General features: G+C 33.7%; 1 protein-coding gene across 1 annotated transcript; it reads left to right on the plus strand.

The window, feature by feature from the left end:
- The first annotated feature begins 360 nt into the window (after positions 1-360).
- On the plus strand, positions 361-25,101 carry LOC140057517 (uncharacterized). Its single transcript, XM_072103211.1, has 22 exons — positions 361-464; positions 3,199-3,456; positions 3,697-3,817; positions 9,339-9,455; positions 10,332-10,421; positions 10,520-10,777; positions 11,495-11,746; positions 12,514-12,768; positions 14,928-15,182; positions 15,405-15,446; positions 15,651-15,707; positions 16,610-16,666; positions 16,844-17,098; positions 18,351-18,632; positions 18,964-19,175; positions 19,421-19,577; positions 19,742-19,994; positions 21,156-21,314; positions 22,136-22,383; positions 22,775-22,890; positions 23,284-23,515; positions 24,061-25,101. Exons 3-22 carry the CDS (start codon positions 3,760-3,762, stop codon positions 24,234-24,236), a joined length of 3,531 nt encoding a protein of 1,176 aa, XP_071959312.1. The 5' UTR covers positions 361-464; positions 3,199-3,456; positions 3,697-3,759; the 3' UTR covers positions 24,237-25,101.
- The last annotated feature ends 229 nt before the right edge of the window (positions 25,102-25,330 follow it).

Raw genomic sequence — 25,330 nt, forward strand, 5'->3', positions numbered from 1 at the left:
TTTTTAGATGTAATTCAGATAACTACTTTTCCAGCATGGCCACCTCTAGTAATACTTACTTTATAGTTATTGAAGACTTTGAAGTGGATAATGGTGTAAACAAAGGAAAGAAGATTGTTAAAGGAACTCTTTTGAAGTGTTTAAATGAAAATATCAATAAACGTTCTTTGTATATGGTAACAGTGGATACAAATGGAATTTCTTTTGGTTTTCTGAGAAACCCGCATACAGTTAAAGAGATAAAATCAGAATATGTGGATTATTTACTTGGGATACCTCTTATGAGAAGAATTGAGGCTTTTAAGGAAGGCTTCAGGCTCCTCAGAGCTGTGGAAGCAAAAGTTGGAGAAACTGTCAAAGTTCCTATCTTAATAGACCATAGAGAGTGTTTTGCAGACGCTATTATTCAATCCAAAGACAAAATTGATGATGAGAGAGGTCGTTTATTTGGTGTTGAACTACTTGTAAGTTTTAAACTTATATTAATAATAATAATTGGTTATCCGCACTTGGCGGATAACCCCTTGTTATTGTCACAATCTTTTTTTTTTTCTATATTCTTCTTTCTTGCCACGAATTTTGATTGCAGCATATCTCTATTTCTGGCCAAATTTCTGGCTCCAATAATGTAGTTTCATTTTTTACCCTTAATAAAGTTTCCTCGTGCGTGCAGTGCGTTAGTAGAGTAAACAAAATAACATTCGGGAAATGGTAGAGTCTAACGGAGATTTAGCTAAACAAACACGTGCATTTATTGCGGACTATATAAACAGCAAGGCCGGCCGCCGGCTTCGGTGTTGTTGGGTAATAAATAATCGAGCCGGGATGGTATAAATTTTTCCCCCGACAGAAACGTTTTTCCCTGTGCTTTGGCCTATATTATCTGCACGTTCAACAACGATACGAGTGTTCGTTTGCTAGAAATATTTTTAGCATATACGACGTACCGTCGTACATAATTTTGTAGGCCTAGGCCTGCGCTAACTGCACTTTCGCACCTCTTGAGCATACCCAATCTAAAAACATTCACCCGCTGCACGGCGGTGACGGTGGGTGACTGTAAAAGTCTTAGGACACGATTTTCGCGTTGTACGGAAGCCACCAGCCAAGCGTAAAAAACAAAAATAACATAGCCTTCAGGGGATTTCTGAAAACTGTAGAACTTATTAACTTGATAACTGTATGAATGCTGTACGATTAAAAACAATTTGAACAATTGTTTTGATCATATAAAATACAACAACAATTATTTTTTTTAATCATACAGTGATTTAGGCATGGCTCTCTCTCCCCAAATGCCTTACAAAAACGTTCAGGGAACAGTGTATAGACCTATTGACATAGATAAATTAACTAAAATGTTTTTACCATTATATATCAACAATTTTTAATTTTGGCTAATGACCGATTCATTTGGCTAAATAAAAAAATTGGACTTGATTAGATAAACTGATTTGACTAAAAAAAATATTTTGACTTTCGCCAAATGTTAGTGCTACCCCAGTGACGTCATCGTATGGCCACTCGAATATAAAATATAGGATTTTTTTCTCTTTCGTCATAGCTCATCACATTTAATGTAGCGCATCTCCACTTATCCGTATTCCATTTTTCCCTATATTTTGATATTGTTTAGGTCAATCAATTATCATTCACACCATTTACCATCAAAAGCATGAAACACTTCATCATTACAGTATATCAATATGATTGTTATAGGTTCTCAGATTGAAAAGTGATACTCATGATTAAAACATTTTCTGGAAGCTGTAGAATTGTAGATACGAATTTTGCGCATCGGATGTTGGGAAGTCATCATGGCCAGTTGAATTATAAAAGTCGAATTTGCATATTTTGCGTCATAAATAAGCGGGCATTCATATTCTACATATCCAAATTTCTTCAACACGTTAATATGTTGTTGCTCAGATAATTTTTTTCCAAAATTGCTATCTACGTGTTTCATTTTGATGATGTCATCATGTTACAAATTGGATTAAAAGGTACCGAGATCGAGTCTCACCTTGGGAAATGAAAAAAGATTTTTTTTTATTATCCGTATTGTGTGTTCAATGTTATTTCTTAGTGCATAGATTATAATTATTATATACATGATTTATAATGAAATCTAGATAAAAAGTAACTTATGTCTTTATTATGTAACAAATGTGGTTTATGACATTATACGAATTGTGATACCGGCTATTGTATTTACATTAGCAAGATCCTACCATATATTATTAAATAATTAAATTCTGAGAAAATCAATCAATCAATATATCTTTAAAAAATCAATTACCGTACTGACGCGGGTATAAGCCCATACTCGGGTATAAGCCCACCCCCGACTTTTGACTAATTTTTATGAAAAATGAGGCACTCGGGTATAAGCCCACCCATTAATTCGAAGATCTAGTGTGTGTCATAATACATATTTTTGTATTTGGCGATGTCCATACACCGAATACACCTACCTACCTTTGATCATAACCAAGCTAGGCTAATATACGCTAGGCCATATGAGGCCTAACGGTCCTGTTTTGTTTACACTCCATCGCGGTCGAAGATCGCTTCACACACGACGCTACATACAAGTCGCCAAAACGGAAAACCACTATTTGGTATCGGCTGCCATAAACAAGCTTATTAAATTTCTTTGGTACATTTCTATTTAACGAACATTGTATACTTGCTTTTCTGCTTGATAAATTCTTGTTCAATTGATGTTTAAAATAAGATATTCTACGATAAATTACACGAACTGTAAGCTTAATTTTCCGACACTCTACACCTCGTGTATTTAGAGGCAACGTCGTACACGTGAGGGCGCTCGCATGGTGGAAATACACAGTGTGCATGTGCTGTTTTGACGATCTGCATTTTTGGATCCTCGGGTATAAGCCCACCCCTCAAACTTGACGTGATTTCATGTTCGAGGGGAGTGGGCTTATACCCGCGTCAGTACGGTATCTTTATTTAAATCGATGCATAACCTATAGTTCGTCATAGTGACAAATTAAATCTAGTTTAACTAGAAAAAAATTTCTTAATGTAGTATTGTAACTTTTATTATTTTTGTTTTTTTTTGTCATTTTATTTTATTTCAGAAAAGTACATTTATAAGTATAGCAATATGCTCATTCTCCCACCACCATTTTTTTAGTTTTTGTTTTTCAATACATCTTTTTTTTTCTATAGTCCGATAAAGGTTGTGGTTCAACTGATGGATGGTTTTGGGATAAATATTACTTCAAGTGTGAGAAGGATTGCGGGTTGTTTGTGCCTTTTGACAAATTGATATTTGATTCATCAAATTATGTAAAGAATATCATTGATACTTTCAAACCTGGAACAAAGGTCACTTGCTTCACTAATGAGACAAGAGATAAATGGATAAAAGGTGTGGTGAAGAAACTGTTCCCACATCAACAACCAATTTTTGCTGCAGTTGAATTTGTAAGTCTGCCTTTGCTTTGAGAATTCAAATCTCTTAAGCAATCTCTCAAATAGTTTTCTTAGATTTTTTTAGATGGAGATGGATAATTAGGGATAAAAGAATTACAGTAGTTTAGATTAAAAAACACTGTATCTTTGCCATTTAATTTTTTAATTACACATCACATGCCATGACATCTGATTGGTTTAGAAAGAAAGGCTTTTTTTTTTTAAATTTGATTGCTTTGTACTTTTTTTAAGGATGGTTATGTAAAAGAACTCAATTATACTGGACAGTTCGGCAGTCAGTTATTTTTCGAACCTATGGAGAACGTAGCACTTCTGGAAGTTAGTTATATGAAACCATCTTCTCTTTTTGAAGGTATGAATTTATAAAGTTACTATTGTTTCATGGTCCACTGACTTAATCTATAGTTCCAGTGTTACAATGAGGTGGGAAAGTATTAGTTCATATGGGGTACAGCATATTACCAACATTGTAAAAATCATCATTATTGTGTGTGGGGATGTGTGCAACATACATATTTATTGTCACAATAAGCACATTAAATCAAGAATAGAAAAAATTGACGACTGAAGGACAAAATGAGATAATAAAGTCTTGATTTATTTTGCTTATTCGCCCCTTTGAAAGTTAGTCTCTAACTTATGGCTGAAACTTCTTATGGTGATTGTTTCAGTGTTCCTGCAGGTTTTACTTAAATTGGTTTACTGAATACTAGAATAAAGGCAAATCAAGGTAAAATTCTGTAAAAAATGTAAACCATTGTTCAGCAATATAGTTTGTTTTTGGTATAAGCATATAATTAATATTGGAATGGAGTTGTGACTTGGTGGTTATAATGCTTGGCTACCAATCCTGGGTTCAAGTCCTGTCATATGTCAGGATTTTTCTAATGACAAACTCCACTCCCAAAAACTTGTAATAAGACTTTGTTTATGTAGAGCATCTTATGTATATGTTAGTCTTGTAAATGGGATTACAACCTTAAAAAAGGATAGTGAATGAATTTAATTATTAATAATAAATTGTTAATTATTAATTGTACTTTCATCATATCCAGAACTTATTACACATGTGTATACAGCATTATATAATAATAATTAATACACATATTAAAGGGACACAGGATCAATGTAGACACCCTTTATTTGGACCTAATGGTGACCTCAGTCTTACTGTATATCTATATATAAATTTACGTAAGGGCAAAATTCGGTAAATCGCACGTTATTTCTAGAATGTTTCCTCGATGGTATATAAAGTTGGTTTGAATCTCGGTACTGATTTTAACCACCTGATGTAACCCTGTTTACGAATTAAATTGAGTTAGATAATTAGTTATTGACAATTAAAACGAATTTAGGTTTAACAATTTGCCCCAAATAGGGGTGTTTTCTGATCGTGGTATAAACTGTCTAATGGATGTCCTCTTGAAAAATACCTGCACACAATAATACGAGGATGCTTCGCATTTTCCTATCTCCTCCTACGATAATTTTTTTTTTAATAGCTGAAAACCGGTTGAACAGCTCGAGTACAGTATACAGTATATGTTGAAGACAGGCTGATTTTCTTTAAAAAAAATACTGATTTGATAGATTTAATATATGTTTATACAAATGTATTGACTTGCGATGAATGGAACATTCCAATCTCTCAGACTTCCAGTTTGTACAGGGCTGCAAATTAAGGGGTATTTGGTCGCATTTGCGACCTACTTTTTCTGTTTGCGACTAAAGAAACAGAATAGGTCGCGCATAGCGCGACAAGATCGTCTGCTTGTGCGAGTTGTTTCAAATTGAAGTCGGGTGTGTTTTCCCTATTTCAAACACTGTGTAATTTAATCTCTCTACTATACTACGGAAGGCTCAGGAGTTGCAACTAGTCACCGCCGCCGCAAAGGAGTCAGGTTCATTCAAGCGTACAAAGCCCCAAACATTTTACACTCGTTGTGATTGGAAGTTCGTCCATTTATTGCATGCTGCCTTACCCAATCACACAAAAGAACACCAAACACACAGCACAGTGTGACGCGCGGACGACACAAACCTCGTGGAAAATCACCTCCGTTTTAAAGAAGGAATATAAAATCAATTGTACCGCCGTACACAGAAGTTAGCCAGGGCGGGCGGCGGCGGTAGATACAAAGGATTGTCGCCGCGCAGTCATCAGCATTTTTTAGGCAGTATGTAATTAATGATATATATAATAATATCTATTCATTATATAGATTAAACAGCAGTATTGTTTATCAGTAGATTTAATACTTTATTCCAGATTCTGATTATCGAAAATTATATATCAGAGAAAATACCGCAACTTTTCCTACGAAGTAGCTTCGTAGATAAAACAGGCTACGTTGTTGGCTTTGTAGGTTACATTGTTTGGCTTCGTTAGTAACCTAAATAAACAACCTCACGATGTTCTTAGTAAGTAACAAGAAGGTGTGAAAATTATTATTTAATGTGTTATTTTTGACTGGCGGAGGAGGACCAATTGTACATAATGTACTAAGAAATATATAATATAATAGTTTTTATTCGTAAATGTTTCATTCGTGTGTGTTTTTTTACTCTCAACGGCGAATATAAATTTCCCACAATGTAAACGTAGAGACACGATCCAACACAATGAACTATGCCAACTAATAAAAATAATATAGCAAACGTCCAGTCGATCCAGAAAGATGCAAACAAAAAAATCGTAAACAATTCATTCTAAATATAGTATCAGAACGTTCAATCGGTCGCTCAAAAAGCCTGCCGACAGAAGACCGTAATTAATACAGACCGAGTTTTTTGGTCACATGTCATGAAACGCGATACTCTGTTTTACCACCGCAAACCTCTCGCATGTTTTTTTTTACTCGGTACGAGGGGGGGATTGCTACAAAACAGTGTACCTGAATTTTGCGTCACATGAAACGTAATACAGCTCTAAACTGTTCCCACGGTTCGCACGTTTTTCCCCTCCAAATTCTGGTCGGGTCTTTTGTTGTAATAATAATTTACCATGGATGTAATTTACAAAGGCCTATGTTAAATCTTAACATGGAATATATATTTATTTTGCATATATTTTGTTGGTGTCCTAGCCAAGGTGTTGTTGTTTTTATAATTCGCTAAACCAAGGTAGGATTGAATCATGTAGGCCGCCGAAACTCTCTCTGCGTGAGCTGATGGCCTCGGGCCCGATTTCGTCTCGTCGGCGGATGTCCTGCCAAATTAGGACAACCGATGTGTAGGGCGGCTACAATTAAAAATTAACGTCTAGGATTTTAATTAGCCAACAATACATGTTTGTTTCCATTGTTTATGCTCCTAACTAAAGGCGATGACATTGGTGTTTACAAATTACTAACCCTACGAACCACCCTACGATCGACGTGTAGATATTATCATAAAATCGTAGGCATGGCAACGAACAATACTTTGGAAATTATAGGATATGTTTAGCGAACAATGACCTACGATCTATTTACGCGTAGGCTACGAAAGGTTACGCGTATATACAAAGCAGTAATTTGTTTCGGTACCGTAAAAATAATAGATCTTGCGTGAATAGGCCTATAAGTGGCGCATCAGGACCAGTGCCTAAATGTGCATAACCCAAATTAATTGAATTCTTCAGTGCTGAATTTTTATGTGCTCAGAAATCGATTGAAACAACCTATAATTACTCAAAAATCCCCCCCCCCCCCAAGCGGGGCCATTGGCGGCCCTCTGACCCCCAGCTTAAGGTTGTACTGTATTTCATTTGTGTACACCCCCACCCCCCCCCCCCCACTAAACTAAAAACGGATCTGCGCGGATGGGGTTTGAGGGAAGGGGGTTAGTTGTCGATGAAAAGGTGCTACTAAAATAATTGGTGGTGCTACCAAAAATTATTATGAGCCATCATACAAATTTGATAGTGCTACCAAGTAAAAAAGTTAATTTGCAGCCCTGTTGTAGGTAAATTTATGAGCCCTTGGTTTAACACAAGTAGGTATTTTTGGTCGCCATATGAAACGAAATTTTTTTACTGTGAATGTGGTTACTGTTAGATATATAAACACATATACAAAGAACATTTATTACTGTGACTGTGGGTAGGCTCTACTGCTGGATATATAAACACATAGGCCTATAAATATACATATACACATAAACACTTTATTACTGACAGTTGCTTCTCAACGTTTGTATTAATTAATAATTATAAAAAATATAAACGTCGCAGTGGTGTATTGTTACATGTACTTTACTATTCCAATCGACTATGACAGGGATAGTTTTAACTCTAATGTTATACAAAATACATATTGGGTTTGTTTAAATGAGTTAAAATAAAAAATTTGGACTCATTTTTAAAAATGTTGTTACAACCGCTAATGTAGAAAACGCCAGCTAATGTCAATGTAGAACAGTCCACCGCTTACTGTATGTAGTAAAACCTCCAGCTTATGTAGAAACACCAACAGCTTATGTAGTAAATAAAAATCAACACCAGCTAATGTAGAAACAGTCAACAGCTCAATGATGAGAAGCGGTCCCTTAACAGAGACAGTGGTCATTCAATAGAGGTGGTCACTTACCAGATGTCATTGTGATGGGAGATGGTCGATTATGAGAAGCAGTCCCTTAATAGAGATGATTGTCCTTTAAAAGAGGTCGTCACTTACGAGAGGTGGGGTCGTTAAGAGAGGTGGTCCTTTAAAAGAGTCGTCACTGACGATTATGAGCGGTCCTTTAATAGAGAGAAAGAGGTCGTTGTCCCTTAAATGAGGTGGTCACTTACAAAAGGTGTGGTCCTTAAGAGAGGGGGTCGCTTAGGAGAGGTGGTCGCTTACGAGAGGTGGTCCCTTAACAGAAATGGTTGCTTACCATGTGTGGTCGTTTTAGAAAGTTGGTTGCTTATGAGAAGTGGAAAGACTGATAGCTAAGTAAAGATCGATGCATTTGCACATGAATGAGACATTTTTGTAAAATATATAACATTTTCTACATTAGCTGGCGATAGTAACTACATAAGCTGGGAGGCAATTTTCGTTACTACATAAGCTGTTGACTGTTTCTACTTTAGCTGGTGTTGATTTTTATTTACCACATAAGCTGTTGGTGTTTCTACATAAGCAGGAGGTTTTACTACATAAGCGGTGGGTTGTTCTACATTAACGGCTGTTTCGACATTAGCTGGCGTTTTCTACATTAACGGTTGTAACAGATGTATTGTCCCCAAAAAACATGAAAAATGAAGATCAATTAAATCAGACTTTGAATATGTTATTTTGTAGTTTTAATAAAGTTAATCACTTCCATAGAAACAAATACGAAAACAAATTATATTATATACAGTATATATACACTTATAAAATGACCAAACAAATGGTTAAATTCAACCAAAAAGCCATTGGCTGGCAGCCAATTTGACCATGTTTTGCTTTAAATTACATTTTTTCAGGTAAATATATAATTTTTAATTTGAAATCGCCAGTTTTTTTACGCTGAAATTACTGTGTATTCGAGAACCATCTGTGGACATGACCTAGGTGGTACGCGAGCAAAGTGAGCGTACCATCTACTTGAAATAATTCATTATAAGGCTTCAACCCTTTATAAGCATAACACAGACATTAAGTATCCCGGACAATTGAAAAGAAAGACATGAAACAACTTAAAGAACTAGCCAATGAAAGATCAGACTGGAAGAAACTGGTAAAAGAGATTTACGGAGCAGCCCAAGCGGAAATGTCAGCAGACTTTTCAGCGGAAAGGCAGTAATCAATCAAGGCTTCAACAGTAGTTATGATTAAAAGGCAAAGAGGGAATAGTTTCTCAATCATATTAATGCTTAAATCTAAAGTGCCTTATTTATATCTTTACACTATCTTTTTTAGGTGGTAAATCTAGCAAATCTTCTATAATCAACAATGTAGTTTCCTTTTTCACACCGGATAAATCAATGAACAGCAGGACTAACACATATGAAGAAGAAGTCATAAAGTCAAAAGCGGGTATTTTCTCCCTGTGATTCAAACAATAAATTGTTAAATTTACACATTATATCCTGTTTGCAGCAGCAATTAGTAGCAGCAGTAACAATTAGAATTTATAGCAGCAATTAGTATTAGTAGCAGCAGCAATTAGTATTAGTACCAATTAGTATTAGTAGCAATTAGTATTAGTAGCAGTAGCAACAGTTAGTAGCAGCAGCAATTAGTATTTATAGCAGCAATTAGTATTAGCAGCAGCAATCAGTAGTAGTAATAGTTGCAGCAGCAACAGTTAGTTACTGCAGCAATTAGTATTAGTAGCAGCAATCAGTAGTAGCAGCAGCAACAACAGCAATTAATATTAGTAGCAGTAGCAACAGTTATTAACAGCAGAAATTAGTATTAGTAGCAGCAGCAACAGTTAGTTGTAGCAGCAATTATTATTAATAGGAGCAGTAGCAATTAGTATTAGTAACAGCAGCAGCAATTAGTGGCAACAGCCATGTACTAGGGACAGCAGCAATTAGTAGCAACAGGGAAGTAGTAGTAGTAGTAGTAGTAGTAGCCAATTAGTATTAGTAGCAGCAGCAACAATTTATAGCAGCAGCAATTAGTAGCAACAGCCAAGTACTAGGGACAGCAGCAATTAGTAGCAGCAGCAATTAGTAGCAACAGCCAATTAGTAGTAGTAGTAGTAGCCAATTAGTATTAGCAGCAGCAACAATTCATAGCAGAAACAATTAGTAGCAAAAGCAGCATTTAGTGCTCAGTAAAAATTAGTAGTAGAAGTATTCGTAGTAATTAGCACACGACGCACGGCAGTAGTTATCTAGGATACTGTAATTGCTTTTTAAAACATGACACTGATTCTTATTAACTGACATTTTTATCATCTAGTTGCAAATAATTCATCACCATATTCTTCATGGGAGAAAGATTACTCAAAGGGTAGCAAAAAAAAGAAAACACGAAATGAGGAAGAAAGAGGTATTCAACATTTTTAATTGTAAAGTATAGATAAGCCCATTCAAACTAGTAGCAATTTGAAATTGGCAGATTTTTTTATGTTTATGTTTTTTTATTAGTCACATGGGTAGAAGAAGACCTGATGTTGAGGATTTCAAATACTATGTCACTAAGATGGTTAGAGTTTGGAAAAAAGCTTAAAATAGCCCAAAAGGAGCTTGATAAATTAGGTAGAAAGACTTATTCTTCTAAGGAGAAATCACGCCATATGCTTCAGGATTGGCAAGAAAATAATGATGAGACAGACAAGCTAGGAGTACTTGCACGAGTTTGTAAGGAGCTTGGTGAAGAAAATTTGTGTAATAAAATACTCCAAGGTAGATATTTTTTGTATTGTTATATTTTAATGTGTTTACAATTTTATACTTGTGGATGGAAGTTAGATTTTAAATTAGCGTTGTGTCTTACCATCAAGAAATGAAATTGTACTTGAGAGTTTTGAGTTTGAATGTTACTGAGACCAAGTCTTCAATAGGGTTTGAAAGCTGAAATGCTAAATGCCTATTTTAGTCATGTAGTAGAGACTACTCCAATTTTTATCCATAAGCAAAATAGAAACATACAAATCAATGAAAATGATAATGTAATGGGGAAAAATTACTTTTGATATTTTTATTTATTTTTATTTTATTCAATCGAAACAAAGCTAGAACTGTTTACAGCACCTTGATTGATCCTAACATTGATCAAGGGCTTCTCTCATAAAAATGATAATGTAATGGGGAAAAATTACTTAACTTAAATATTTCTATTGATATTTTTATTTATATTTATTTTTATTTTATTCAATCGAAACAAAGCCAGGACTGTTTACAGCACCTTGATTGATCCTAACATTGATCAAGGGCTTCTCTCGTCCAGTGCCCACCTTGACCAGAGGAAAGGCATGGGCCAATACATCTGAGGCAGATAATAGATGCAGGTGCTGCCATAAGAGTCAGCAATGCTGATTTCAAATGCTTGTGGGCATGTGCAGTTTTTGTATTTGCTCTTTTCATCTTTTATAATTTGTTTTTATTCTACAATTATCAAAGGTTTGGATGATGATATTTTAAGATTTGTAGCACAAGAGGCTAAATACAGCTGGGAGAGTCTTGCTGAACAATTAAATGTGTCTAACATTGAACAGATTAGAAAAAGAAAAAGTGGTGATCAGGAAGCAATGTGCTTAGAGGTACTGATGATTTGGAGAACAAACCAATCACATGCATCAGATAAAGTTACATTTCTTGCATCTTCTCTTGATCAAATTAAATTAGAATCTGTGTCAACATTTTTAATTCAAGGTAAAATATTTATTAATTATCACATCTTCTTATACATAGATGGTCCAGGGTTGGCATTTATCAATTTTTGCTTATATTTTTGCTTAAGCTGAAATAGTTTAGAAGTACTTAAGCAAATAACTTATAAATTCTTTTATTACTACAGTACTTATTTATAACTTATTTATCAAACCGCCTCAGCAGAAAATTTGTCTTAGGTAAATTTTTTCTTAAGACAAAAAAATCTTTGATTATGCGTGCGCATTATCTTTTTTGTCTTAGTGAAGATGGCGCTATTACATTTTATCTCTGCATTTTCACAACAGAGGGCACATTCTGATTATAATGCTTTTATTACTTAAAATAGAGAAAGAGCACAAAAGTCAGAAATACATACCAAAATCAGTTGCTGTAAACTCAAACCAATACATCTTATAAAGTAGCTTCTGGATATTAGTCACACCGCAATATTAGTTTTACTCATCTAATTCCTAGGCCATCTAACTGAAAATCGATATCATTATTAGCATCCATGATACCATGAATACTGCAATAGAATAGCCTTTCTAGATGTTATCCTGTAGTGACAGCAACAACTTCTCTATAAACATGATTCCTTTATATTGTTTGAATTAAATGAAGGAAGTTAACATTTCACTCGCACATTACAGTTATAGCCGTAACCTAAAATAGGGTTTTTCTTTAATGAGATTTAATCTCTCTGTTTAAAAAGTATATATGGCATATTTGAAGGCAGCAGAAATATATTACTCAGTTTTATTTTTTAGGACTTGACAGTAACTTTCTAGTACAACTTTCAGTTGAACTTTCAAAATCATGGCAGGATATTGCTAGACAGTTAAAAATGACAGAAAGGGAAATCATAGAAATTAAGAAATCATCTTCTGATGAGTCCAAACAGGCTCACCATGCATTCATGACCTGGAAAAAACAACAACCTTCAGAGACTGATCAACTTGGTACACTAGCAAAGGCTCTGAAAACTTGTGGTCATGAGGAAATGGCCAAACACTTGATTGGTGGTATGTATACATTTTGTATATTCATTATTCATTTCATTATTTTTATCTTTTTCAATATTTACATTTAACTATAAAAAAAATGAATTGGGGAAACCAGGGTCAACCTAAGCGAACTAAATCAATGTGGCAGAGCCGATCTGAACCAATCCCAATTCAGTTTACACAATAAAACAAAACAATTAGAAGGGTAAAAATAAAATGGTACAATGAATCAAAACTTTAGTTTAGTAACGCAACTTTAGAAATTTCACACCAACTCAGCCCCACCATAGTTCATGAGTTCTTATTCAGGTATATTTATTCATAAAATAGAAATCAATAGTACAACGGCAGCCAAAAGGCTGAAAAGTAGTATTTTACAATATTTGATAAAAAAAATATATAAATATGTATAAATAGTAAAACTTAAAATTTGTCCACCGGTAAGTTAAATAGTGCCAGCCTATTCAATATTCATTGAAACATCATCATTAATGCGTCAGGCTAAGAAAGGGACTGGTGAAGATCTAAATCTCTCTGTACGATCAAACGGGATTTTGAGTCGAGGCTTACACGCAGACCTTAGGGTTGTAGTAGATCTTTAGAAGGTGTCTTGGCTTTCTTAAGTATAATCAAAGTGTACAAACGTCGACATGCTTTAGCAACGATATCATTCAGGCGATTTATAAAATATGACATATCTAGATGGTCGGAAATGTCACACTCACGTTATTATAAATGTATTAACAATTGAAGATATTTTTAATATGAAAAATGAGGTACTGGCCTATATTTTGAGTATTTATTTTTAAAGGCAACAGAAATAGGAATTTTAAATAGATGAAAAACGACACAAACAAACCCATGGACTAGGCCTAGACTCGGATGTTAACAGTTTCATTTTAATCACATTTCCCATTTCTGAAATTCAAAAATAATACCATATCATCTTCGTTAATATTATTTATGATGATAATAATACAAAAATGAAAAAATCTGCCTTTTATAATCTATATATAAATTTACATAAGGACAGATTCGGTAAATCGCGCTTTAATTCTGTTTACTCGATGGTATATAAAGTTAGTTCGTACTTTCGGTACTGATTTTAACCTGATGTAACCCTGTTTAGTAATTAAATTGAGTTAGATAATTGTTATTGACAATTAAAACGATTTGCCCCAAATAGGGGTGTTTTCCTATCGTGGTATACACTGTATGGATGTCCATCTTGAAAAATACCTGCACACAATAATACGAGGATGCTTCGCCTTTACCTATCTCCTTCTACGATAATTGTTTTTAATAGTTGAAAAACTGCTTGAACAGCTCGAGTACAGCATCATAATCTTGAAGACAGACCAATTTTCTTTAAAAAATTCTATTTTGATGGATTTAATATACGTTTATACAAATGTATTGATTTGCGATGAATGGAATATTTCAATCTCTCAGTCTCTCCCAGTGTAATTATTTGGTTTAACACAAGTAGGTAAATTTATTGGCCCTTGGTTGATAAACTTAAATCAGTTAGATATTAGTGTTGCAATACTTTGACAATAATATTGTAAATACGTATTAACCATTTTTGGTCGCCATTTGAATCGCACATAATAATCAAATAAACTTTATTACTGACAGTTGCTTCTCCACGTTTGTATTAATTAATAATTACAAAAACGTTGTAGAGGTGTAACGCTACATGTACTTTACTATTTAAATCGACTATGACAGTGACAATTTTAACACAAGGTATTAAGTCGCAAATGCTGTACTGTATTAGTGGTATATTATTTATAGGCCTATAAAACATGAACAAATATTTCGTTCCTGAGTGGATATAGAATATATTTAAAAATTGTGCCTCTTTGTACCCATCCTCTTCCCTATCCCTCAACCCTAATGTTGCATACAAAACACACAAAAAAAGGCTTATTTTGTGACAAGTTTCTCTTTCGGAAGTAATTCCCAGGGTGCTAATTTTAGTTGACTACATAAATCATTGTGTCTATTTATTCGTTTCTGTAAACGACAATGTATTATAGATCTGCGGTACGTACATTTGAAATCGCAATTTTTTACGCTGAAATTACTCTGTATTCGAGAACCATCTGTGGCCACGACCTAGTTACAATAAAATTACTTTTACCTTTTTACTTCATATGTATGTTTTGTGATAGATCTGGAGGATGGGGATATTCACAAAATCGCAATAAGGCTGAAAATTGATCCGACGATTATGTGTACAGCACTAAATTTCCAACTTTCACATAAGATATATTTTGACAAGAAATTTTCACGCGATTTTGCTAAAATAAAAGCAATGATTTCAAAATGGAGAGCACAGCAAAATCGTAGAGAAGACAAGAAACAAAAGTTAATAAGTTTATTGAGCAGTAATGGTTTTGATTCTGTTTTAAAAGAGGTTTTCTCAAGTAAGTAGGAAAGTTATGTTATTGAGGTAATTAATAGGAATTATTTAGAGAATTGAGTATGTACCCTTCTATCATTAGGAAGATTACTCTCTAGATGTAACAAATATGTTAACAAATTTTAATGCAGTTTATTTCCAATAAGGTCAAAACAAATGTTAACTTCTAATAGAGATCATCAGTGTTTCTTACTTTGCTTATCGTAAGTGATTTTATTATTTACAGAAGAATCCATCCAAGCAAGTCAAGTTTCAAGATCAGAGATAAGTAAGAACTGTAAATTACAAGACATATTTCTTGCACTTTTTACATCACTGCACCCAGATTAACTTTTAATATAAAATAGGTTCAATTAAATACTGGTTTAATAATTAACCAAAATTAAAATATAGACACAAGATCTTTTCTGAGTTTATTATTGTATTTCAGTTCATATATTTTAGTAATGAACTGGAATTAATTATTTTACAGTTGTATCTACAATCTATGGAAAAAACGTATCAAGACAAGATTACATACCACAGACAAGTATTTTTGTATTTATTAAATGACACATCTATAGCTATACCTTGTTTGCTTCCCTGTAGAACTTAACTCTTAGCATGAACTGTGTTCAACCCTTTTATTGTTTACTGGTTTAAAAACAATTAATTCATTATTGAATATCTTATTATCAATTAATTTTAGTAATGAATATTGATTAATAAACAGGCCCCTATTGATCATAATGTAATGCGATATTTATATAGCGCTATTTCATGAAGATCAGAGCACTGTCGACTTAGATGTTACACCTTTTTTAACAATATTCTTGTCCCCTAAGGGTCACATCCTGTCCATCGGCAGCCAACTACGGCGCCATTACGTCTGTCCACGACAGTGTCTGTGTGAACTAGTACACCGGGTAACCCCCTACTTGTCTCGAAAGATGTACTAGGTTCTTTAAAGTGCACACGAGCAATATGCATACACTGGACCTACTGTACGGTTTATAGTCCTTTTCCGAGAAGACTTGTTCTACCACCAGAACCATGGACCGCGTGAGTCTCGAACCCTTGCCGATGTTATGGCTATGGATTATGGTTCCACTGTCTTAACCACTCGGCCACTCACTCACTATTGATGGGTTTTGTCATATGTGTCAATATCATCTGTGGCCAGTTGTTGCAGATGTAGATGGTCATACAGTTCCTGTATTTTTGTCCTTTTCTGATAAGTAGCCACAATTATCTTCCATTTAATTGTGTCATTGTCTTTTGATTATGTCCCCATATTTTTGTTTTGTGACTTCCAATTTTCTCCTACCTTATCATAGATATTCCTTGAACCAAACATAAATTTCGAATGAAAAAGAGTCTGTTTATTCTCTTGTTTTAGTTCCCTTATTTTTATCACTGGTTTAACAATTAACCAAAAATATTTATCAACAGCAGAATCAACACGCCATAGAAGCAACATATCTCATCCAAGAAACAAACCAGAAACAGGTAAGATCTGTTTCTATCTTTTAGTACAAGAAATACTTTGTTTGTTCGGCATTCAATAATTGTAATCCTTCAAGCGCCTTTGAGCATGTTTTTTTAATGAAAAGGGCTCTATATAAATGTGGTATATTGTATAGGCACATCCTTCAACTCGTTTAACATTACCATTCTTTTTTTTAGGACTTGATAGTGACTTTCTTGTACACCTTTCTATTAAACTTTCAAAGTCATGGCAGTATGTTGCTAGACAGCTTAAAATGGCAGAAAAAGAAATCAGAGAAATCAAGAATTTATCTTCTGATGAGTCAAAACAGGCTCACCATGCATTCATGACCTGGGAAAAACGACAGCCTTCACATACTGATAAACTTGGTACACTAGCAAAAGCTCTGAAAGATTGTGGTCATGATGAAATGGCAAAACATTTGACTGGTGGTATGTACTGTGTACTAATCTCTAGAACAAGTCCGTCTTCCTATAACAATACTAAAAGAGGATGATTTTTATGTGTAGTACTCTGATAACATGTGTCTTGTGTATCATTTTGTATTTGCACCTCATGACAGTCAATATTGCATGGTAGTATGTAATTATTGAGACATAACTTTTTCTTTTTACATGCTTAAGTTTTCTATGTTACATCATTTTTATAATCAGTTAAAATATTACCATTTAACTAGAGGGAAACAAACTCAGCAAGTTCACCCTCTAAGTTGATATTATACAAATATTGCCTGCTTAGATGTAAAATATATAATTTGACATCCCTGAGGAAATGATATTTTGCTCAAAGAAATATAATTCTCGGGAGCATAATATCATTTCCCGAAGGGATGTCAAATCTTATATTTTACTGATATAAAAGGTGATACCTGTTATATTATATAGCCAACAACAAGTAGAATATCTACTGGGTCGGGTAGCTAGGCCTCCTTTATGTAATAAGCCTGCCTAGTTAGCATTGCATTCACCTTACCTTGCGAAGAAAAATATACAGATAATTACCAATTAATGATTCCTTGGCAATAAAATATTCACTTAGCCCTAGGTATTTTGAATTAACAGAAGAATTTCCATCAATAACTACATTAATAATGATAATAATATTATCAGGTAGGCCTAGACTGAATAAATAATTCGTCTTCTTTGAGCTGAATGTTCAGTGTGCTGCGCGTACCAGGCTACTACTGTGAGTATTGACAGTCTTTCGTCGCATCTATAGAGGGCGAATAACAAAATGAGGGCGCTATGTATGCATAGTTTAAATAGTTGATTTATTTCTTCAAGCAAGTTATGTGGCGTGCCGTGTAAAACGTGGTCTTGTGATGATGTGGACTAATCTTCGCGAGTTCAAGTCCCAGTAGATGACTTTTGTTTATTTATCGCCAAACGCGAGTGTTGCCACATGCAAATTACACAGTCAATATCAAACTCCTCGAGAATTTACTGGATTTTATATGTTTAATGACAGGGACACGATAATCACGCAAAAATTACTCGGTCAATATCATCGTATTTGAGGAAATATACGATTTATTTTATAAGGTTTTTGTAATATTTTTATAAAATAATTCTGAGTGGATTATTAACCTTAAGCTATGTCTACACTATCAAAGTTCATGTGACAAACAAATATAATGTGCCCATATATGGACAGGATGATGGCTTTAATTTGTTTTCTATTTAGAAGATGAAGAAGAGAATATCATGGAGATGGAGGTTGATGTGGATGACAGTTTTGTTTCAGATGAAATATTAGATATTATTGCAGAAGCATTAAAAGAATTTGACGTAAATTCACTGCAAATATATTTCAAGATAAGGAGCTCATCTAGGCAATCTTATACAACAACCTTTGACAAATCAAATTTGTTGAAGACATTAAGAAAAACTGAGACTGATTTTAAATCTAAGCTTACTGAAGCTCTGGATAGTGTTCACAGGACAGATTTGGCTGACCTATTAAAAGGTACTATACAATTATTAGCATCATATCTACTGAAGAGACTCTGCTACACATTATCCTGGACCCACACAACAATTGTAATGGGTTGACCAGGCCTACTACAATACAAGAATGGACCCACATAATTTTAATGAGTCAAAGGGCCCACTGCAATAGTAATGTAGATTGGACCCACACAAAAATTGTAATTGGCTGACCAGACGCATTTAATACAATATTATCATTACATTGGTAAAATATTTGTGCCTCCCAGCTATGTATACTTTGAGGGGAATAGAGACTTCTTCCTAAAATGAGGAATTTTATTCAATTGATTTATTATTGATGTTTACAGAAAAAACATCTCAAGAAGACAACATTACAAACCAGACAAACAAACCAGGAAGTGAAGAAATGGTTAATACTAGACCATTTTACCAGCATCAGTTTAGCATTGGAACAATGGTTGAAGTAACTGCTGTAGGCATGTCCATGTATGGTGTAATTAAATGGATTGGAGATATACCAGGAATGGAACACAAAGGTCGATTTGCTGGTGTGGAGCTGGTAAGTTTCTTTGTTAAAAATGTTTTGAATAACAAAAATTCTGTACCTACTGTACTTCCTGAGATTGTAAACTGAACTGTAAACTAAATTAGATTATTTAATTAATTAATTTTTAATCCACAAAAATGCAAATTTCTTTTCATATATTTTTGGTTTATCTTTGTGTGTTGAATAAACAAGAAAAACTGCTGTAAATCTTTATGCACTTAACTTTTCTATCATGTTGTACTTGGTAATTTCTCTAGGAGGAAGATTGCTCTGCTGCAACAGATGGCAGGTTTGGTGTTACACGTTACTTTAAAACTTTACCACACAGGGGTTTTTTTATACAAATATCAAAATGCAAGCCTGATGGTCGGTTTTCCGGTCCTATTGAGCACACTGGAGGAGCACAAAGGCGAGGTAATTATCATATAAATTGTTCTACATCATTTTTATAGCCATTTTTGTATACTCTACAATTCAATGGTTATAAAATATCGTTCCTGCTTTCCCATATACTTTCTCAGTAAGTTTTATTGTAACTAAACAACGTTCCCTTCTGTTTTCTATTTTGATTATTATAGACAATGTTTTTGATAGCCCATCGATAAAGGATGTCACGGTTCCACCCATGATGTCAAAGGTTCATCCACACGGAGCAATGGGTATCCAAGGAGACCAGAACTCGTGCTACCTTGATTCAACTATTTTTAGCATGTTTGCATTTGTTAGCGTTTTTGATGAGTTACTGCATCGCCCAAAGAATGCTAATGATATTGAAGGGTACAGTGAGGTACAGAGAGTGCTTAGAGAGGACATAGTTTACCCATTAAGAAGGTACAAGTATACAGTACATACACCTTTATGCTTTTAACAAAAATAATATTACATTTATTACATTATTATATTACATGTAGAAGATTACATTTTATCATAATAAACCATAATGTCAAAGTAACAGAAAGGTAAAATTCTATATAATGAGTGAGAAGTCAAATTTATATATATTTATATGGTATAGTTTATTCCATTCTGTAAGGGGCGGGTTTCCCGCTGTTGAATGAGTATGAATAAAATAAAAATAAAATAAAATAGAAGTCAAATTCAACATTTTATTCTTTTTATTGTATCATCCTTAGATGATAATTGATGTTTCTTCTTATGGTTATTAGTTTTTATATATATTGTCATCCAAGATTCATGGACCAATAAATTAGATTTTGTAATTTATATGTCCATGGTTGAACACTGAAGACAATCTGGTGAGGCCCTCTATTGCCCACGGTAGACACAATGCTGTGATCACCAGGAGATAGCCTACAGCTTTTGAATAGTCTAGTTCACTAAAGTTTTTTATTGCAATAATGTATACAGGACCCACGGATCAATGTTCCATCCAAAGGACAATGAATCAACGACAGTAAAGCATCTAGCCTAAGGACACAAACCAAATGTCACAGACAGGTCTCAAACTCTGGCCTGCTCACATGCCAGTCCAATTACCATTTTTAATGAAAACTAATCCTTTGGAAGAGTAGGGTTTACCCCGGTGCACTGGTCCATTCAGCCCCTGTCATTGTGGACAGACAAACAGGCTTCTTCAGTGGCAGCATTCAACACAAAATGACCCTTAAGCGTGGTTCCCACTAGCGACGCAACGCAAGGACGCAACGCAAGTGAATTGACCAATCACAAGCGATGGCTTATTCGCTTTTGATTGCTAACTGTCTATAACTTCGCTTGTTATTGGTTAAAACGCTTGCGTTGCGTTTACGTCCTTGCGTTACGTTCTAGTGGGAACCAAGCTTTAGGGGCCGGGATAAGAAATTTACGTGTGTGTCATCATCTCAGTTAGTCTGCAGCCACAGGTTATTCCCCAACATTTACTTAAGAAAGCCTTCTTAAATTGTTTATTCTGTTGCTTCATTTTATAAAACATTCATTTTCTGAATTTTTTAGTTTGTTTATAGATATATTTGTATTATTTTTTGTTTATAGGAATGGTTTAGTAAAATTTGAAAATATATATCAACTTCGAAAACTTCTGGATAAACATGGAAGTACTGTTGGTCTGACAGATCAGGAGAAAGACCCAGAGGAGTTTCTTACAACACTTTTACAAGAAGTATTGAAAAGTGATCCACTCTTTAAAATCAAGTATGTTATAAGAGACTTTGCTATTACTGTCTTATTAATATTTTTTTTTTTTGGCTTGTACCGTATTTATTATTTGTTTTTTTTAAATTTTCTTTTTCAATTGTATGCAAAAGGGAAAAAAGTAGTAAGCTTTCCCAATTTATATTGTAAAAATTATATATTATGTATCTTCTTTGTCAAAATAAATGTGAAAATGAATGAATATAATTATGAATATTATATTAATATATTTATATTATTTTTTGGTACAGGTTGTCATATCGGTCAAAGGTCAAAAAACCCATTTTCATTACATCAAATAGAAATGTATATACTTTGAACAATTTGACATAAAAATTAGCTCTCTGTGTACCTGAAATATGGGTCAAAGGTCAAAAACTGTATTTCCAGTTCATTTTTTGGTTAAAGTTTTCAATCGACTTGATAGGAAAGTCCTTGCTTTGAACAATTTGACTCCAAAAGCAAAAGTCTGTGGTCAGTAGTTTTAAAGATATCACATATTACTGCAAAACGGCTGCCATTTTGAATTATGCAAATTATGTGAACCGCAAGGGTCAAATTTGTGGCGCCCGGCAGAAATTGAAATAGTATAGGACGGGCAACCTATACACAAAATTTAAACCAAAATATCCCAAACAGCCCCCACTAGAAGAACTGATGTAGTGTAATTAGATTAAAAATGTTTTAAAAAATGTTAGTAGAGACTTTGGTAACAAGCTTCAATCATGGTAGCCCTAGAAGGGTGAACCTTTGGTTGCACAATATTTCTAACAGTGTTTTGTGCAAGCTATTTTAAATTAATTTCTTTGTATCTCTTTTAGGGTTTATGGATCACCAGGCATGCAAGAAATGAACTTCTATCAGATGTTCATGGAGCGTGACACCACGTTGAAACAAATTCCAACAGTCCAGATGCTTTTGGAGCAGTCGTTTCTTGATACGGACATCAAGCTAGCTGAAATCCCATCATGCTTTGTGGTACAGATGCCTCGATTCGGAAAGGCTTATAGGTTGTACGAGAGAATTCTACCAACACTTGAGCTTGATATTACACAAATGCTGGACAACTGTAAGTTATTTTACACAATAAAAATAGTAATTTTCTAGTCTTTTAGTACTACTGTACATGTAGTTGTAAGTAAGTAAGTAATATTTATTGCTTTCCAAATACAGTACAAATATATAAAACAGTATAATGTAAATGAAATAAAAAGAGAAACATTAAATATAAAAATACAAGACTAGACAAGAAAATAAGCATGGAAAGCAGGGGATGGCCCTTTAAGCCCAGAGGCATTATCAACATTGACCATACCTATAAATGAGTCACCAATATTTTTTAATAGTAACAAATCTCATTCACATCATTTGAGAAGTATCCCCTTATCCTATATAAGTAAAAATGTCACGATGATTACTGATCAATTTATAGACTTATATATTTTGGATTTGTTTATTAGTTCCCAGGCCATGTATTGTTTGTGGAAAACTAGCATCATTAGAATGCCGTGAATGCAGCAGTGCAAAACTAGGAGGTGAACAGATAGCGGGTTACTGCGAGGATTGTTACATACTTGTAAGCAAAATGCCTTAGATTTTTTAAGAAACGGGGAGAACTCAGATGTTTGTTTTAATGTTTCATTAATTTATTATTTATTTTATTCTTCATATCCAGTTATACTGTACCTTATACCATTCATTCATTCATTGCAAATTGTACAAAAAAGTTTACATAAACTCCTTTGAAAGTTAAATCTTGCATTATGAATTATTTATTACACAAAAATCGTATGTATTACCTAATAATAATAATACTATATATTAATATGTTATACAGCATCACAAAAAACCTATAAGAAAAGCACATGACGAGCCTAGAAATTTGAAAATTCAATAAATATCTTGTGTATATTTTATTATTAGAGTTACACCTACTTCTATATAATACTATTAAAAAATGTTTTTACAGCGTCACAGAAAAGCTGAGAGAAGAACACATGAAAAGCCACGAAAATTGGAAGTTCCTGAGGACTTTCCAAACGAACTTACAGAGGATGAGGAGTGTGATGCAATAAGCACTGAGAAAATGGAACTATTTGCTGTTGTGTGTATTGAAACAAGCCATTACGTGGCTTTTGTAAAATCTGGAGAAGAAAAACACTCAAAATGGTTGTTCTTTGACAGTATGGCTGACAGAATAGGTAAGATTTCATCTTTCTTTGTTGAAGTGGATAAGTTATACCAAAGATGTAACACTTGATGCAAGTCTATAACCAGGATTTGTACAGGCGTAATACAATTTCAATCTTTCATCTAAATAAGTAATAATTGAAAGTATAGACATGTCTCTGTAGTCTTTTCTTCGTCAGTACATCTATAAATGGATGACTAACTGTAGTTAGGAGCAGGGATTCTAGTAGACAAACTTATGATTTTACGATACTTCAGGAAATTACCTGTGAGGGCAGAGGGTATTACTAAATAGTAGCATAGTAGGCTAGATGAAATTTGACTTCTGCCGTGTTAGTATTGGCCAAAAATTAGACCTATTTACTAGCATTTGTTTCAAGAAAGGAAAACCAGAGTTAGTTTGAACCTTATGAACCCATAGTACCAATCCTGCTGTTTGTAAGCTTAGATGTTCAGCAGTAGAGACATATGCCAGCATGTATACCAAAAGTAATGACTCCCCCATGTACTATCAACTGTTGCCACATGGCAAGCAACATGTATTGTATTTTTTCAGGAGACCAGGATGGTTTTAACATCCCAAAGATAACAGAGCTTCCACACTTCCGAGATTGGATTGAACACCCAGAAAAACATGAACATTTAAGTGACAAAGAGTTGGAAGAGCCATTAAGAAGACTATTATGTGATGCATATATGTGCTTCTACAGAAGTACTACAGTGCATCCATAGACATCTATACTTTATAACATATATACTAAAAGTAACTGTGAGGTTACTATTCTTTGATTGTGTTTTGGGTCACTATTGGAATTGTTGGTTACTATTATTGTTGAAACTTGAAATAGAACCCATAAAATAAAACCCGAAAAATACATAAATAAAAGCTATAATAATTGTTTATTTGGAAGCTACACTTCTGAAAAAGTTGCACACTTCTTGAATGAAGGTACGTCCAGCTCTGTAACATATTATATTGTGGGGATATTCCCAAATATGTTTGTGATATATGACATCATCATGTGTATATGTGAGCGAATCACACTTTTTTGTAGATAAAGATAAGTTTGATAGTGTAGACCGAGCTTTAGAATGATTATACTGTCAGTCAACTATCATGCACTTTACCCTGATTTTAAAAATAAAATAGTAGATTGATGATTATTAGAAAGGTGTAGGTAATATATTTTACAAATATATTTCTGATAGTCCTGATAGGGATGTACAAATTGAATAGTATTTCAAATCTCAGAACAAAAATCTCAGCAACATCTGTGTGTAGTAATTGTTTACACTTCTCAGAACAAAAATCTCAGCAACATCTGTGTGTAGTAATTGTTTACATTTTCCTCTGGATGAGGCCTCATCCAATTGTCACTACATGTACATTATGGTAAACGATATTTTTTATTTCAATCAATCAATATTAGATTTAATTCCATAAGTTCAATTTCTATAATAATATTTTTTATTAAAATGTTTACAGAATTCTCTTGTTGTTTGTGGTTACTCCATGGTGGTTCATATGGAGTCACGGTTATAAAATGAAGTACATTATACTCAAATAAATGTTAAATTAAATATAAATAATGAAATACTCACCTTTACTTTATATTTACCTTTATTCTAAATTTATTTCTAAACACAATATTAAGTTTTAATAATCACTCTTTCCTAGGTAAGACTAGACTAACCTATGTTAAATTAAACATATAGGTATGATAAGGTATGATAATGAAATTGGGTTTTTTTGTGTTCAGATGGAAACTCTATAACCGTACATAAATATTTAAATAATATTTTCAGTACATTCTAAGTGAAATAAG

Source organism: Antedon mediterranea, chromosome 8 (assembly GCF_964355755.1).
Source record: "Antedon mediterranea chromosome 8, ecAntMedi1.1, whole genome shotgun sequence".
In the NCBI taxonomy this organism is placed as follows: Eukaryota; Metazoa; Echinodermata; class Crinoidea; order Comatulida; family Antedonidae; genus Antedon; species Antedon mediterranea.